Consider the following 16,729-nt stretch of genomic DNA (forward strand, 5'->3'; position numbering starts at 1 on the left):
TTGATGATACGCTTTTTTCAGGTTTTTGTTTATGCACTTAGTTGGCTGAAAATTCCCAGCATAAGTTTTTCAATTTTTCAAAGTCGTTTTTTAGAGTTAATTATTTTTGTTATACAGCGTCATTCGCGGGATATTCCATAATCTTCACTTTTTTCGAACGTTGTCTTTCTGCAACATTTGCCGTAGTTTGATTTTGTTCAAAACAATCCCTGAGAGTAGAAGTTGGCATTGCAATAATTCCCGGGAGGAGGTTTCACCCCTATTTCACCCCTAATGAGTGGGTTTCTGGAGCTAGAAGCACATTGAAATCAGACGCCGGCCGACGTCAGTTTTTGCTGTTACTGATATTACTAATTGAGACCTGTTTGTTGCTTCTTTATATCTTGTTTGAGGTTGCTACAGTGTTTCTCTATAATAGTAAATGTTTTGATCTCCTGAAAAGTGCGACTTTCCCCAGCTTTTAACCAGCTTCTTCTGTTTAAATTTTCTTCTGCATAATAAGAGAACCTCGAATAACGGTTTTCTTATTTTTCTCTGGGAAATTTGCAACAATTATTCAATAACAAAATGGTCCAAGAAACTGAAAAAATCAAAATGGAACAAAGTGGAGTGTCTTTGAAGCTCGCAAAACAATCTCTCCTCATAATTACAACTGACCACTGACTCACTATCTTTTTTTTTCAATTTTCTTCCGGTTGTTTTTTTTGCTGCTTTTGAGGCCCCCTGGTCGCTTCTTTATAAGCTGCTTGATGTTGATACAGTATTTTTGTACAATAGTCAAAGCTTTGATCTCCTGATAATGGCCCAGTTGGAGTTTGCTATAGCTTCTGACCAGGTTCCTCTGTTTAAAAATTCACCTGCATATCAAAACAACCTCGAGCAGTAATTTTCATATTTCTGACAGATTGCAATTTTGTGATGCTATATGCCTGGGACACTGTTTTTGATTCACCAAAAAAACCAGTGGTCAAAAAACTGCAAACAAATGAAACTGGCAGTTATTTTTATTATTATTGTGAATTCGTGGATATGCCACTGGGGAATCACACCCCGCGTTTACAATCTAGGATTGGCACGACAGTTTGTACATAAACAAACAAAAATCCAAGTACAGGGATTGTTTTCAGTCCAATGTCTATTAAAAAAACTCCACATGTATTCAATAAGGTTGTTCTTCAGATTATCCAGGTTAAAGAAATCAAGAGCTCTTTGCACGAAGTTTATTCTGAATCCAGTCCTATACCAAAAATTTTGCCTCTGTATTTCAAATCTAGTGTCTGGAAGCACAACACGTCTCCTTCTACCGCTGTTGGTGATGTTGAATTCTTTCGAAAAGTCGACATTGTACCTTCCTTTCAAGATTTTACTGAAAAGTAGAAGGACTTTAAGCACTTTAATGTAGAGTGGTGGTAATAAGTTTGATTTGATCAAAGCATCCTTGTAGTCTAAATTTCCGCAAATCCACTTCAGAACCGTTTTATTGAATTTTTCAATGATTTCGAAATTCGTTTTTCTTAGTTCCCAGCATGCGGATGCAGATAGCATCGACATTGATATTATTGATCGGTATAAGTCGGCTTTACTCTTGGTACAAATGATCGGGGACGTACTTCTTCTCAACCGAAAGAACGATTTTCTGGCCATTCCAACTCTTGCTTTCACATGCTCGTTCCAGTTTAGTGATTCATCCATGAACAGGCCAACGTCACGAACAAGGTTTTGTGGTTTAAATTTCTTCCATCCATAATAAAACAAAAATCTTCTAGGGTGTTCTTATTTCTACCGTACTGAAATTCCCTAATGGAACATTTTTTCAAATTAAATAGTAGATGGTTTTGCACACTCCAGTTGCGAAGGGCTTTTAAGTCGGTTTGCAGTTTTTCTAGGGATTCTTGTTCAGGTCTCCCATTGTAAAGAAGTTTTAAATCATCAGCAAATAGTAAGGCTAACGATGAGAAAACCGCATTGGGGAGATCGTTTATGTATATCAGGAAGAATAATGGTCCCAATGCCGATCCCTGTGGTACTCCAGATGTTACAGTTCGCTCATTTGATAACTGGTCACCTATTCGCACTTTCTGTGTTCTTCTTAGTAAATAGTCTTGTATCAATTCGAATACAGCCTTAGAGATGGGAATTTGAAGTAACTTTTTCATCAGGATACTATGTTTTATTTTGTCAAACGCTTTGGAGAAATCAAACAAAATAAACAAATTAACAGAGTCTCTCGAGTTCAAGTGTGAGTAAATAATTGTAGTACAACAGAACGTCTTGGCCTAAAACCAAATTGGAAATTGCTTATACGATCAGCAAACGCAGTGTAGAGTGGCGCAAAGATAAATTTTTCAAAAGATTTTGCGACAATGTTTAATAGAGTAACTGGCCTATAGTTCAAAAATTCTCTTTTGTCACCATCTTTGTATATCGGACTGACAATACCAGTCTTCCAAGCAGATGGAATTTTGCGCAACCGCTTGATATTACGGAACAATATTTTAAGGGACGTAGCTATTGATCCCCCGCTTCTTTTAAACAATATTGGTGGTATCGAAACTTGGCCTCAGCTCTTCAAGATGTTAAGTGACTTCAGCTCTGTTTTGATTAAATTTTCCGTAATTGAGATGTCATTTTCCCCAAAATTTGCTGTTCGCTTGGTTCAAAGTATTCATAACCGTCATCAGTCACCACCGTAGCAAAGTAATTATTAAAAAGTTTTGCTTTCTCGAGATCTGTGCTAGCTTCCTTTTTCAAGTTTTCAGATTTTATGACTGGTGGTAGACTATCCTTTTTCAGGCTTTTCAAATATTTGTAGATTCGTCCTTTGTGTCTGCTGGCAAAAAGCTTTTATTCGTACTCCACTCTATCGTTTATTTGCAATTGATTACATTCCTCAGTGAGCTTTTTTAGTTTTTCAGACGTACAGAGTCCCTTTATCTGTAGTTTTCTTTGCTCAGTTTTAATCTTGTTCATGTGATGGGATGTCTCTGCTGATGTCCATGGAGGCAGTAGTTGTCTATTTTTAGTTCGAACGGGAACATGTATTTCGATCAGTTTAAGTATCCATTCATACCAGAGATTCGTTTTAAGATCCACATTGCTATAGCAGTACGCCTTGAATGGGTTGGCAATAATAGCCTCATTCAACGCATCAAAATCACAATTGCAGTAGCTGAAGTATCTCGTTGATGAATTTTCTGAAACTTTACTATTAATGGACACATTAATCGTGATGGGAAAATGGTCCGAAAACCGGGAAAGATTTCCGCACAAAGTTGTATCACTGATGATTGGATCTTCATTGCAGAACACACGATCAAGATAGCTTTTCTTTGTTGTATTGAAATCGATGTATTGTTTTAAATTCATATCGAACAGAAGCGAAGCAATCTGATTTTCATATTCGTTGGCAGTATCATATGTACTCCAGTTAGAGTGAGGCATATTGAAGTCACCGGATAAGAGGAGACACTTGGAGCACGTTTCCTCAAGGCATCCGGTATTTGCTTCCCGCCGGAGGGTTATAGAGAACTGCGATGTAAAAAGGTTCTAGGTCAATTAATTTGGTAACGCGAAGTGAAGATTGAACTGATAAGGATAATTCAGCCACACTAATTTCCTCGGATTTGATTGTTTTCTTCACAGCTATCAGCACACCGCCGTGACGAGAGGCATCTGATTCAGTTGGTCTATCGCCTCGTATAATATCATAATCGTTCAGCTTTTTTTTATCTCAGTAGTGAGCCATGTCGAAATCAAGTCAAGTAAAACGTCGAAATCAAGTCTGTATACATAGTCAGCAAATTTAATTCTTTTGTTCAAGTCGATTAAGCTTCTTACATTGTATAGTAAGATATTGATAGATTTCAGTCAGAAAACAGATGCAGCAGCGTTTGAAACCGTTTTTCTGCGACGTTTCTGAACCTGTAGCTGACCTGCAGTTCCCCTAATTGTGTATCTGTTAATTATTGAGTCGTATCCATCCTTTTTTTTAGCTTCCTCAACCATTGAATTTATTTTTTCACGGGTCTGTCTTGAGAAGTCATGAGAAACACTGATCAGTTGGAGCGTCGAATCCGATTTCTTCAAGTTTCTCAATGATCTAAAGATGTTAATTTTATCCGTTTTCTCTTTGAGGACAATTTTCAGCGGTCTCGGTTTTGGTGAGCCTTCATTGCTAATTTTCCCAATTCGTTTAAGTTTTTATATTTGGTTTTCATCCAGATCAATCCTTAAGCCCTCTTCGCAGAATTGATGAAAGACTTGTAGGTCCTCACTTTCTCTTTCCTTGGGAGTTTCGAGTTTGCTTTCTGGAACATTAAATAGTACCAGATTATTCTCCCGTTTTTCATGTCCTCCTTTTCTTGTTCGTGCTGCTGTAGAGTTTCTTTCTTTATTTTCTTCATGTTTGGCATGGGAGTCGATACACTGCTTTTTTGCCATGATGTCTTGATTTGATCCGGTATCTGCTGCTGCTTTTCATTGACTAAATTGATTTTGTTCTCTAGCTTTTGTTCAATATGCAACATTCTTTCAACAAGGAATTTCTGCACTGTGTTTTCAAGCTTATTCTCATTCAGCTGCCGATCAGTTAACTGCTTTTGTATGCCGGCTAGCTTATTGCCAATTTCATTTATATCATCGGGTCCATCTCTTAGAAGTTCTTTACTACTTTCTTCGCAGTCTTTACACAACCAAATGAGCCCTGAAGTTTTTTGCAGACATCTAAGGACACTTGCAGCAATGCCAGAACAATCACCGGCGTGGTACCAGAAACCACATTTAAAACACGAAACTGATCCATCTTTGCATTCAAGATTACAGGTACCACATGGGTACCTCGTTGATTGAGTTCGAGCTTTATCTCCCATTTTCAAAGAGTTCAAGATTTCAAGAGTTCTAGAATACAAGCCCCTTCCTACCAGTTAAGTTTGCGAAGGCACTCTAACAAAATCAAAATCAAACAACACACTCGCGCTTATAACGAAAGATAAACAGATCGAATAACTGTACTGCTTAGAAATCGTCAGAGCCCCTTCCTACCAGTTAAGGTTGCGAAGGCACTACAACAAAAACCAACAACACAGTCAAACAATCAAACAATCAAAATTTACCTATTGAGCTGTTTCTTTCTTCCGTTTTGCTCCTTCTCTCTCCTTCTTTGATGGCTTGTTTTTCTTTGGCTTGCACTGTTTCGACCTCTTCTTCTTGTCACTCTTGTAACGGCTTTTCAAGTTCTTTCTGTGCCGCCAAACAGCTGAGAGCAATCGGGCTTCGAGTTCAGTGGACGGGTGGGTTTGTTTTAGGTCGTCTAAAACTTTGAAATCTTTACACTTGCGATGGGATAGAAGGTTTGATTTAATGTCTAATATGGTAATTTTGCTCTCCAACAATTTGCGAAAAATGTCAGGGGCTCCCTCACGTCTACAAAACACAACGGCTTCGATTCGATGACTGAAATCACGCAGTATTTTGAGTAACTTTTCAACACTTATGGCCCTGTAGTTGTTGCTTTTGTGTTTGTTTATCGAATTACTGATCACGTCGTGCCAAATTATAACTTTGTGTTTGCTGGCAAGTATACCCTGTCCTCTCAGTAGAGTTTGTAACACCTTCAATGGCTTGTTAGCGTTCTTGTTGAAGCTGAGCCCCCAAGACTGTAACTTCTGCCAACTAATTCACTTCTTTAATTTGTAGGGTATCCTTTTGATTGTAGCATTCAGCGAGCTTGCACCAATTATGTAAACCATAAATGCCGGCCTCTAAAATCCCTTTCACGAAAAAGGCTCACAAAAATCCGGTCTTTTCAGACAAGCACTGAAACTATTTAATAAGTTAATAATAAGGTAACCCTTTTCCAGACTTCCGTGCAGCCAGTGTCCGGATTAAGTCAAAATTGTGGCAAATTTTTGTTCAAATAATGTCCAGCCTGTGCCCTTGAATTGGGTCTGATCAGAGGTTGTCCTTGATGTGGGGCCGTAACTTGGGAATTCGTCATGACTAATTTCATAAATTTTTGATTTTTTCTCTTTTTTTCTCTACTTTTTAAATACAAATATTTTGCACCAAGTTTTCTTATTTCATTGGAATTTTATAAAATATTTTTTACACGAAATTCTATAAATATTTTCAACAGAACAATTATTCAATGCTATAGAAATTTGTTTAGCTCAAAAGAAATGAAGAATGGTGCTGATGCCTTGAAATGAAAAGAATCCACTGTTTAAGCTTAGCAAACAGCAATGAATTTATTTGACAGAGAAGTGAGGCTGTAATGGGGCGTCTAGGTGCGTTTATTCTCCTGGAGTCTTCATTGGGTCGTATCTGGCATCTCAGAACATTATTTTATTTACTCTTTTTTCAATGGTTTCCACGTTCTCTTTCCATAAATTTTTTTTCTAGCGATTGTTATTCACGCCTCAAAACAATTACGGCACTTTTGCGGACAAAACATGCATTTCTGCTGATGTCGAAAAGACCAAGCCAGTTTCATTTGTTAATTTTGGTTGTCACTAGCGTCTAGCAGTACCCAATCTGTGAGAACAAACAGTTCTTATTAAAAGCACCTTATTTGAGCAGTAAATAGTACGACTTTTTCATTCTATTATATAGAAAATATGTACAGTGCTGCTCGAAGCTGTTCAAATATACACACGAAATTATGAACACAAAAACTGATGAAAATCCATAACCCAACATTACCTGATTCATTACCAGGAGCCCAGAAGATTGACCAGTGTATAAAAATTTTTGTATCAGCCTTAAACAAATTATAGAAAAGCAACCAAACCAGCCTCAGAAAAGGCAGCTTCAAAGAAACTACTGTGAGGTTTTTGAAAAACTTAAGGACTCAGTGGCCAGTTATTGTTGAGGATAGATTGTTTTGCGAGAGTCCTAGACACTTACCCCTTTGTTCAGTTTTCAATTTTTTGGCCTATTTTTCCCAGAGATTTTTTTTACCAAAAAAAATAATCGACAAGAACTGCAAAAAAGTTATAAAGTTTTTTTGTTAAAAAAAATTTCAACTGAGTTGCGTATAATTTTGATTTGTTTCTGGTTCTCGAAACACAGCTCTGCTTCCTCTGCTATAGCTTTTATTTTTGAAGTTGATGTTATATTCATGTTAATTGATTGAGCGAAATATGACAAGTAAAAAGGATGTTTTTACAGTCTCAGCAGATTTTTTACAATCTGAAACAAATTTCAATTATTTAGTGGGCAAGGAACATCCAAACTTTTTACCATACCCTCAATCCATTTTTGAAATAACAATTTCTCAAAGGTTAGAAATTCTTCCATGAAGACGCATTAAAGCCATGGATTGTCCTGCCTGGATGCCAACGAATGACAAAGGTTTCTGACATCCTTTAAAGCGGCCTCGACTCATCTATACAAAACAGTTGCTGAAATGGCAATACGCAGAGCTTTTTCTCAAAACACTTTCTTTCCACCGAATTGTTCATGTTGATTGGTAATTCTTGATAAATACACCGGTGTCGGAACAAATCGAATTAGGGTCGTTCTAAGGCGAATTATTGGAAGAATTTTTGTCAAGTGTGTCAAAACCAACTTTGAGACATTATTTGGATACATAGCCTTACACACAACTATTCATGGGTCAAAAATAGAGGAATTGAACCTGGCTTTTATTCAGTGTGTGCTGTTTTTAAAAACACAGATTCACGGTTCAAAAATGGTAAGCTGACCATTTTATCGCTGTTGGTTCTCCTGATAACCTGAAAAACTTTATTGACTCATTGAGAAAACATTGTTCTGCTTTTGATTACCATTTTAACGAGCGCCATGATATTAACAAAGAAGGAACAAACTGTCCTAAAGAAGGATACATCCACATGAGATTTGACGAACTTCTCAATTACATTGAGAAATTGTTATGTTATTTCTGTCAGGATGTTGAAGGCGAACCTCAAATACTGCCGATGCAAGTGGAAACTTTTACTCCTTAATGAACGACAGCTATTGATGATGCAAGATTAGATAGCAGGGACAACGGATTTTAAGAATCTAATTTCAAAACAAAATTTGATGTAAAAATGTTGAACCCGCTGTCAAAACTTTTCAATTAAATCTGTACTAAATACTACCATTGCCATAAATCCGTTAAAAAGATCAAATATGAACACAAAGTAATTTGATCAGAGAAAAAGATTTTGTCCTTTTGTGTTCGCAAGCTCTGTAATTCAAAAACTACGTAAAGAAATGCCCATCGTCTACACTTGGTGAATATTGGCTACTCTGGGCACTATGTTTTTGTAAACCATTTTGTTTTGTCCAAATTAATCATAAAAATGATTTTATTATATGCAAACGTCAGTTGCAAAATGTTAAATCACAAGACAAACAGCACTAGAAAATAAACAACTAATGGCGAAAGTTGATGAGCAAAACTACCAGGCTCCCTTTTTCAACCACAGTTTTGACTGAGGCATCAACAATATTGCCTTGTTTAAATGCCTTTGGTCTCGATTGCAGACAAGGGGATTTTTTAGTAGAGCAAAGCTTTTTTTGTCTCTAGATATAATTTAATATCAGCAGAAATGTGCTTTTTTGCAGAGTGCTTTGACGCTAGTTTTTTTCATCAAATAATGCTTAGAAAGGTGGAAAAAAATGTTGCTTTTTTCAGCATCAATTATTCTTCGTCCACATTTGTCTTGTTAATGGATTCAAGCTGCTTGTAGACTTCGGTACTGATTTCAGGGCAACACATTGATAGCTGGTTGAAGATTTTTAGTCAATTTTGCAAAGGAATTGCGAAGTTTATTACATCATGTGCGTGTATCCTTCTTTAGAACAGTGGAGGGCATGTGCCACATGGAATTTTTCACAATTTGTGTTACTTGCTGTCGCTTTAGTTAGGCTTTGGTCAGAGAAAATTATAGGACATATGACAGTCGAGCTTGTTCATATTTTTTGAAACTTTCTCAGGTTTATAAATTTAGCGGCCACCCACTCTGATATCCCTGGAAAAAAATCGGATGTGTTTGTTCAAGAGATCTGCTGTGTTTTTTTTAATATCATGGTGCTCGTTAAAATGGTAATCAAAAGCAGGACCATGTTTTCTCAATGAGTCAATAAGTTTTTTCAGGTTATCAAGTGAAACAACAGCGATAAAATTGTCAGAATACCAATTTTGAACTGTGAATCTGTTTTCAAAAACAGTTCTCACTGGCATTCTTTTCACACGTCTTCATCATTAAGTGCTTTACGAGCTAAGATGCTCAAAATAAGAAAAAATCAATGAACTGAACGATTTACACTCATTTTGAGAGGAAATTTTGGCATGAACGAGCAGCTTTTTCAACTAAGATTTCTGGAGTTTTTGTGATATATCTTCAACTTTAATCTGCATTATCAGAAACTATCACACAGATAAGTACAATACAACACTCAACTACTTCGGCTTCGTCGAGAACAAAAATCTGCTGTTTTTTTTTTTAAAATTATCTGTGGTATTATTCAGATTTTTGGAAATAAATAGTCTTAGGACTTCGAGAATTTCTATCAAGAGCTACCAACCGACATAATTCATCCTTAAGCAGCAAAGTTGAATGAGAAGTAGCTCTGCGTATTAATTGTTCTGCAACTGTTTTCTATAGATCAGAAGAAGACGTTTTAAAGGATGTCAGGAACCAGTGCCATTCGTTGGCATCCGAGCAGGTCAATCCATGGCTTCCCTGCGTCTTCATGGAAGATTTTCTAACCATTGCGAAATTGATTTTTCAAAAACGGACTGATTATATGGTAAAACCTTCTGATCTTCTTTGCCCACTATACAACTTAAATTGGTTTTAGAATGTTAAAAATCTGCTCAGATTGTAAAAAAGCATCCTTTGTTCTTGGCATATTTTGAAAAATCAGTTAAAATGGGCATAAAAACAACTTCATCAATACAAGATACAGTAGAAGAAGCAAAGTTCTGTCTTGGGAACTATAAGCACATCACAATTACACGCAACTCATCGTAATTTTTTTGTCAAGAAAATTTTGAATTTTTTGTAAACTTTCAGCTGTTTTTGTCGAATTTTTTCTTAAAAATTATCTCTGGGAAATTGGGCTAAAGAATTGAAAATGGAACTCCATATCATATCTAAGGCAAAAAATCAGCTTTGCTCTCCTAAGGAATTCCATCGTCTGCATTCGAGGCTCAAGGCCACTTAGGCGGCGCGAAATTGTTGATGGTTCAATGGGAGCTGTGGTTAAAGTAAGGGGGCTGTTAGTTTGACTCTACTTTGGCTATTAGTTGTTTTTATAATGCTGTCTGTCTTTTGACATTTTTCTTTGCTGTTTGTGTTTACTACCATTTTATTGATAGATTTGAGCAATACGCATTGCTTTATGGGGATGTAGTGCTGGGGGGCCCGGTCCAGCTGATATTCACCCATTGTTCATGAGGGGCATTTCTGAATTAAGCTTTTGTTGTTAAATCCCCGACAACATTGTAGCCCCACCTAAGTAGTCATATAACAAAGCCCGTAGTCAAATAACATAGCCCGTAGTCATATAACTAAGCCCGAATATGAAATTATAGACCATAATTAGGGCTATAATTTCGCGAGGGAGATAATAGAAAACACCTATTTAAAAAACACGGTTATTGTTGTTGTTGCTAGAAAACTCTTGTATGGGTTCAGTTTGCTGACTTTTATTCTTACCATAGAATTACTAATCAACATCATGGATAACAAATTACCCGCCCAGAAAGTAAAGCAAATTTATTAGTGAGTGCTCAATTATTGGTTGAGGTAAAATTTTTTTTGCCTCGTTTTAGTCAGGAAATGTGAAGCAAATGTCGGCGTCTTCTGGTTCGGATGAATGGGAAGAAGTAGCGAGGATTGCACCCCCTCGTAAGTTTTGAACCCAATAATAATATTTGTAAGAGGCTTGCTGATCCTCACCTTTGATTAATGTTTCAGCGAAGAAAAATGTCACTTTCTTTTGGTTCAGAGATTCCGAAGTTCAGTTGCCACAAAATGAGCAACTCTCATCAGTTTGGCTGCGACTCTATGCCCCAACTGAGGTTAGCAGCAGTTGTTATTCTGGCTTTTCAGTAATATGGATCTATCCTGTTTCGGGCCCCGGCCTTTTTTATTCCTCACCCTTTTCAATTGTTTTTAATTGCTCCCGAACGAAGTTTGTAGCAATTACATTAGTCCTGTTGGTCTTTTTTATGCAACTTTTCGCTTGACCGATCTTTCATCTGACCCATTTGACTTTTCGACCTCAAAACGGGATAAACAGGCTGCGCCCAGCGGGCATTAAGTTGTCTTAGAGCCTTTCAGCTCAGTAGACTCATCGCGTGGAAGTATGAGACTAATGGAATGCTTTCAAAAACGTGCGTTGAAGTGGATAACGGGCTATAGGAATGCATCGTACTTTGAAAACATGGTATCCCTAAGATTACTTCCGCTTCCTATGTTTCTGCAACTCAATGATTTACTTCTATTGTCTAAACTGTACCATGATAAAGAAAACGCACTTCCATTGATAGAAACCTATGAACACCAATATGGTAGAGTTAAAAGCAGATTATTCAAGCTTCCAAAACTGAGAACCGAGAAATTCAGAGAGAACTTTTACTTTCGAACTGCCAAAGTTGCCAACAATCTGCCTGAAGAGATAGACTTTTCCCAGCCTTTGGGACTCAAAAGACGTATTCTGTCTTTCATGTGGGACCGTCTGATGTTGAACTTCAACGAAAGAGTAGTGTGTACATGGACCATTTTCTGTGATTGCTCCGATTGCAGAAAATAGTTGAATCAAGACCAAAACTTATGGGAGCAATCCCCTCGGCTTGATGCCGAAAAGTCACAACAATAGCAACAGAGAAACTGTTTTGGAGACTTACACTTATGGTGTGAAGGGCAGTTCTTAGAAATTGACCCCCCCCCCCCAAATCTCTTTCGTACTTCATCCAGTGCGTCAGAAATAAGAATTGAACTTCTCAAAACCAGCTGCATTTAACTACGGCAATTTTTAGTGGAACATATGTACCAACCAAATAGTAAACCAGGTTTCCATCTTTTCTTCTTTACCTAAATTATTGTTTAGGTAAATTCTTTACCTAAATTATCTATCGGAGTTCGTTGCCGCTCCTATTAAATTAGCCGGCACATGGTGTGACCTCGGCTACGATTAACCTGTGTGTTGTCAAATTTAAGAAAAACCCATTGTGTCTGCGTACATATTTTACTCTTAGTATATATTTAACATCGGCTATCCCTATTCAGTGATATTATTTTCCTTTTCCCTCTCTCTAGTCTTAATCAAATCTGTCGAGATGTGATAAGAGTAGGCGAGGTGCGAAGGAGAATAACAGGAGAAGCATTGCAAAAAACGTGAAACAATCACCCTATGCTACAATTAGACCTAGGACAAAAAGTGATATTGAACATTCTATTCACGCGAGGATCAGATTGTCAACAAGATGCTTTTTGTTTTCTAATGCTTGACTGTTATGCTTCTTGTAATCTTGTTTCTTGGAAAGTTTTACTGGAACTGCCTAATGAATGAAACGATTTTGAATATAGCGTAGATGTTGCGTAGATGATCCTTTTTGTCGTAGATGTTGCCGTTTCTGTAGGTCATCGTGTTCTAGCTGTATTTAATGTCAAAAAAGAGTGGAACTATTCAAAATGTCTTAATTTTATACCTAATTCAGCACAGCGTAAACTGTTTTTTTTATTAGGAGAGTGACACCACATTCCTCCAAACTACTTCGTCTCAAAATCAGTCAAAATGATTTGATTTCATCAATGCTCCTTTATCTATCCTTGAGGGATAAGCATACCAAGCATGCTCGATAATGTGCGTTCGCACATGATGTTCCGACCCGAGCTCATCTACATTTTTGACTTAATTTTAAACCTAATGATGAAATGATTAAAAATAGATATTTGAGCTTAAAAAAATCGTTGCACAGCCGAATTACTAATTGAATTGCATAATACCATGCCTCATTACAGTGCTGAAAAGATCTGCCATTAGAAAGATTGCGAAAAAAAACAAACAAACAAAATAAGCAAAAACAAAAAAGTTAGCGAATGTGCTATAAAAGAAGAAAAAGAAACACAAATAAGTTTAATAGTGTTTAGTAAAAAAAATTCAAACTTTTTTAAAAGGCTTAACAGCCACTAAATTCAATAGCCCTCAACGGAAGCCAATACATACGCAATGTTATGCCTCAATAGGAAGCTAAGGATGTGTAACATCTCTAAGTTATCAATAAGACATCACAATAAGTCTTAAGATTATGAAAACAACAACAAAAGCAGAAACCAGGATGTCAGTAGAAAAGTGCAAGAAAGTTTCGAAGCCATTTAAACCATAACCTTCTCTCTGAAAACTTTATCTATGATACATTGGACGTCTTTTTATAAGTCAATGGGTACTATCGTTGTTAGGATAATGAGATAAGATTTCAAAAAGAACCAAAATTACAAAAAAATCAAATTGATTTTAGAGATAATCAAAACTCGTGCTATCGGAGTCATAAAAACAATAGTTAGCATATAAAAGCGCTCACCAGATTATTTTGTTTGCAATATAAGGAAGGGCGACCTGTCACACTGGGGGTGTCTTACTGTTCATCAAAAAGTGAGTTTAATATCGGTTAATGTTCAAAAAACTTTGGAAAAATTATTTTTAGTCTTAACAGCCATTAGCTGTCCACTCAAAGCACTATATAGGATTACTAATGCATATTAGGAAGCCGATTGTACTTTCATTTAGCGAATCTATACCATAGGACTCACAAAATTGAGTAAAATCTCAAATAGTAAATCAAAATTTCATTAAAAATTTCGAAAACTCAGTGTCGAAGACAAAAAAAAATCAGCGATTCCTTGAAAACGAATATTTTATTCAATGGGTATCATTTGACTGTAAATGAGGTTTGTCATCAACGGAACTTCGATATGAATAGTGAGTAGTCTCTAACTGACTAAAAATCAATTATAAATAGGAAATGTTTTCTAAAAAAAAACAGCTCTGAAATTGAATTCGAATTTTTTTGTAGTAAACTTCCTCATGAGACCAGAACTAACCTATCTTACTTAATCTTTCCGAACTAGCTTATTGGTCTATTGGTAACAAAAATCGTTTCTGTTTGTAGCGTGAAATGTAATTTTAAAATGATATTTTTAATAGAAAAGCCTTAATTCGAACAAAAATTACGCTAAAAGTGAACAAAATCATGCAAATATCACGTGTTCACATAAAACTTTAAACATCGATAACTCCTCGAAAAGTACCTCATTCAAAAATCTTTTAATTTTGAATTCTATGCTGGACGAGTTTTTTAATGATACCACTCAGATATCTCTTGGATGAATATATTGATCGGACAAAATTGTCTGAGCAAAAAAGAACCCATTTTAGTATATAGTTCCTCCCCCCACAAGTGGGGTCGGAACAAAAATTGTCATTGAGTGAGAGGGTTGGCTAGGTTCTTTCTAAATGAAAACAGGGCAAATGAGTATTCAAGTATGAATTACTATCAATTCAACTGTGTGAGCAATTACATTAGTGTAGGGCTTCGAATGCAGTTATTATCAAACAGATTTCTTCAAAAAAAAAATCAGAAAAGAAGGCTCACGAGAAAGAGTCTTTTAAAATATCCTTTGATGAAAGTCGTATCCTTTAATCTTGATTTTGAAAGCACTTTTGAGTTTGTAAATGGTGCGTAAACCTATAACAATAATATTCTGTAGATTTTGCAAATGGAAGGAGCATCAACCTGGTCAAATTTGCTTCCGTTGAAACGATGTGATTTTGATTTAATGGCTCTCAGATACTGTTACGGGTCTGTAAAGTTACCAACCTTTGCTTATTTTGATGTTTTTAAGCTATAGTGTTACTGGTTGAGATACTGCGTTCTTTTTGGGAGGCGACAGATTTTCAGGAAATGAGCTGTAACGCCTTAATGTGCTATATTTAATGAATCCTGGCGTCTTAACAACTTTTCTCTTATTGGCAGGAGATAGACGTTGAACTGCGTCTTGATGAGGCGACTGACGTCTATGAGTCTCAGCCGGTTGCCACTCAGATCGGCTCCTATGAGGGAATCCTCGTGGTGACAGGGGGAGTCCACTCCTATCCTTTGAACAAGTTCGAAGTGTTTCCCAACAGGAACAGAGTGGTCCTCAAAATCAATACAGGTACAAATTGAACCATGCTAGTTTCACCCACAGACTCCTGGCCCTTTACAGGCCAAAGTTTCTCTTTTTTGATGCCTTCTACGGTCTATTTTTTACTTGGTTTTATTGTTCCGACCCCTCTTGAGGGGGAAGGAACTATATACTCAAACGGTTTTTTTTTGTTCAGTCAATTTTGGCCGATCGATATATTCATCGTAGAGAGTTGAGACAGGTATCATTAGAAAGCTTGTCCAGGGTAGAATATGGAATTAAAAAGATTTTTAATATCCGCCCTCATTTTCTCAGTCGGCTATTATTGCGCTCGTATTTTACTTCGTCAAACTTTTTTTCGCTTTATCATTTTGCCGCTTTTTCGACATTTTGCGTGAAATCTTTTTGACTTCTCTAGGCTAGTTTCTCTCTTCTCTCATTCTGCTAAAAGTGAATTTGAACATCAGTTGCTAAGCAAAGCAATTCAAAATGAACAGAGTCGGTATAAAAAATTGAAGTCAGAAATAGAAACGGGATAAACCCATAAAGCCCAATTTTAGATGCCCGCTATTTGAACGTCGTTCCTATAAGTCTTAGTTTCCACCTCTAATGCTTATTGGTGTTGATAGTAGCCCCTGTAGCCTCTCTCTAAGAAACAGAAGTATGTTCAACTACGAAATGCCATCAAAATAAATCGGACTTAAAAAATATTTTTGTACAAAAATCTTTTTTATTCAATATATTCTATTCGTTCAATCCCAATCATGCTTATTGGAATCAACGGCGGTTATTTTCCGGCAATCTGCCGGGTATGTTTTGTATTGTTAATAGCCGCCCTCAACTTCTCAGCCGGCTATTATTGCGCTCGTATTTTTTTTTTACTTCGTCAAACTTTTTTTCGCTTTACCATTTTGCCGCTTTTTCGACATTTTGCGTGAAATCTTTTTGACTTCTCTAGGCTAGTTTCTCTCTTCTCTCATTCTGCTAAAAGTGAATTTGAACATCAGTTGCTAAGCAAAGCAATTCAAAATGAACAGAGTCGGTATAAAAAATTGAAGTCAGAAATAGAAACGGGATAAACCCATAAAGCCCAATTTTAGATGCCCGCTATTTGAACGTCGTTCGTATAAGTCTTAGTTACCACCTCTAATGCTTATTGGTGTTGATAGTAGCCCCTGTAGCCTCTCTCTAAGAAACAGATGTATGTTCAACTACGAAATGCCATCAAAATAAATCGGACTTAAAAAACGTTTTTGTACAAAATTTTTTTCAATATCTATTCTTTCAATCCCAATCATGCTTATTGGAATCAACGGTGGCTATTTTCCTGCAATCTGCCGGGTATGTTCTACAGGGAGTTATCGAGGTTTAAATTTTGAGGTTTAAACCACTAACACAATTTTTGTAGACTCAAAAGGGGGCCTTTTTTACATCAAATTCCGTTGAGAGTGCTCTGTAATTAAAACTTCGCCGTTTTTTGCAAAATTTATTCGTTGAATATCAAAAACGCAGCATCTATTTTTGATTTTTTAACTAACAAAAAATCAATTTCTATAACATTCGAATAATTAGGTGTTCAAAAGAAC

The 16,729-nt window shown here is 36.5% G+C and overlaps 1 protein-coding gene across 2 annotated transcripts in view; it reads left to right on the top strand.

Annotated features, from left to right (window-relative positions):
- Nucleotides 1–10,767: 10,767 nt before the first annotated feature.
- The window catches only part of LOC142339254 (uncharacterized), an 80,653-nt gene continuing 74,691 nt past the window's right edge, over nucleotides 10,768–16,729 (top strand). For both annotated transcript variants that reach the window (XM_075389126.1, XM_075389128.1), the window contains exons 1-3: nucleotides 10,768–10,862; nucleotides 10,932–11,035; nucleotides 14,993–15,173. In XM_075389126.1, coding sequence (XP_075245241.1) covers nucleotides 10,805–10,862; nucleotides 10,932–11,035; nucleotides 14,993–15,173 — 343 coding nt within the window. In that variant the 5' untranslated portion in view covers nucleotides 10,768–10,804. The remainder of the gene's footprint in view (nucleotides 10,863–10,931; nucleotides 11,036–14,992; nucleotides 15,174–16,729) is intronic.

The sequence above is a fragment of the Convolutriloba macropyga genome, chromosome 5 (genome assembly GCF_964194025.1).
Source record: "Convolutriloba macropyga chromosome 5, txConMacr16.3, whole genome shotgun sequence".
Lineage (NCBI taxonomy): Eukaryota > Metazoa > Xenacoelomorpha > Acoela > Convolutidae > Convolutriloba > Convolutriloba macropyga.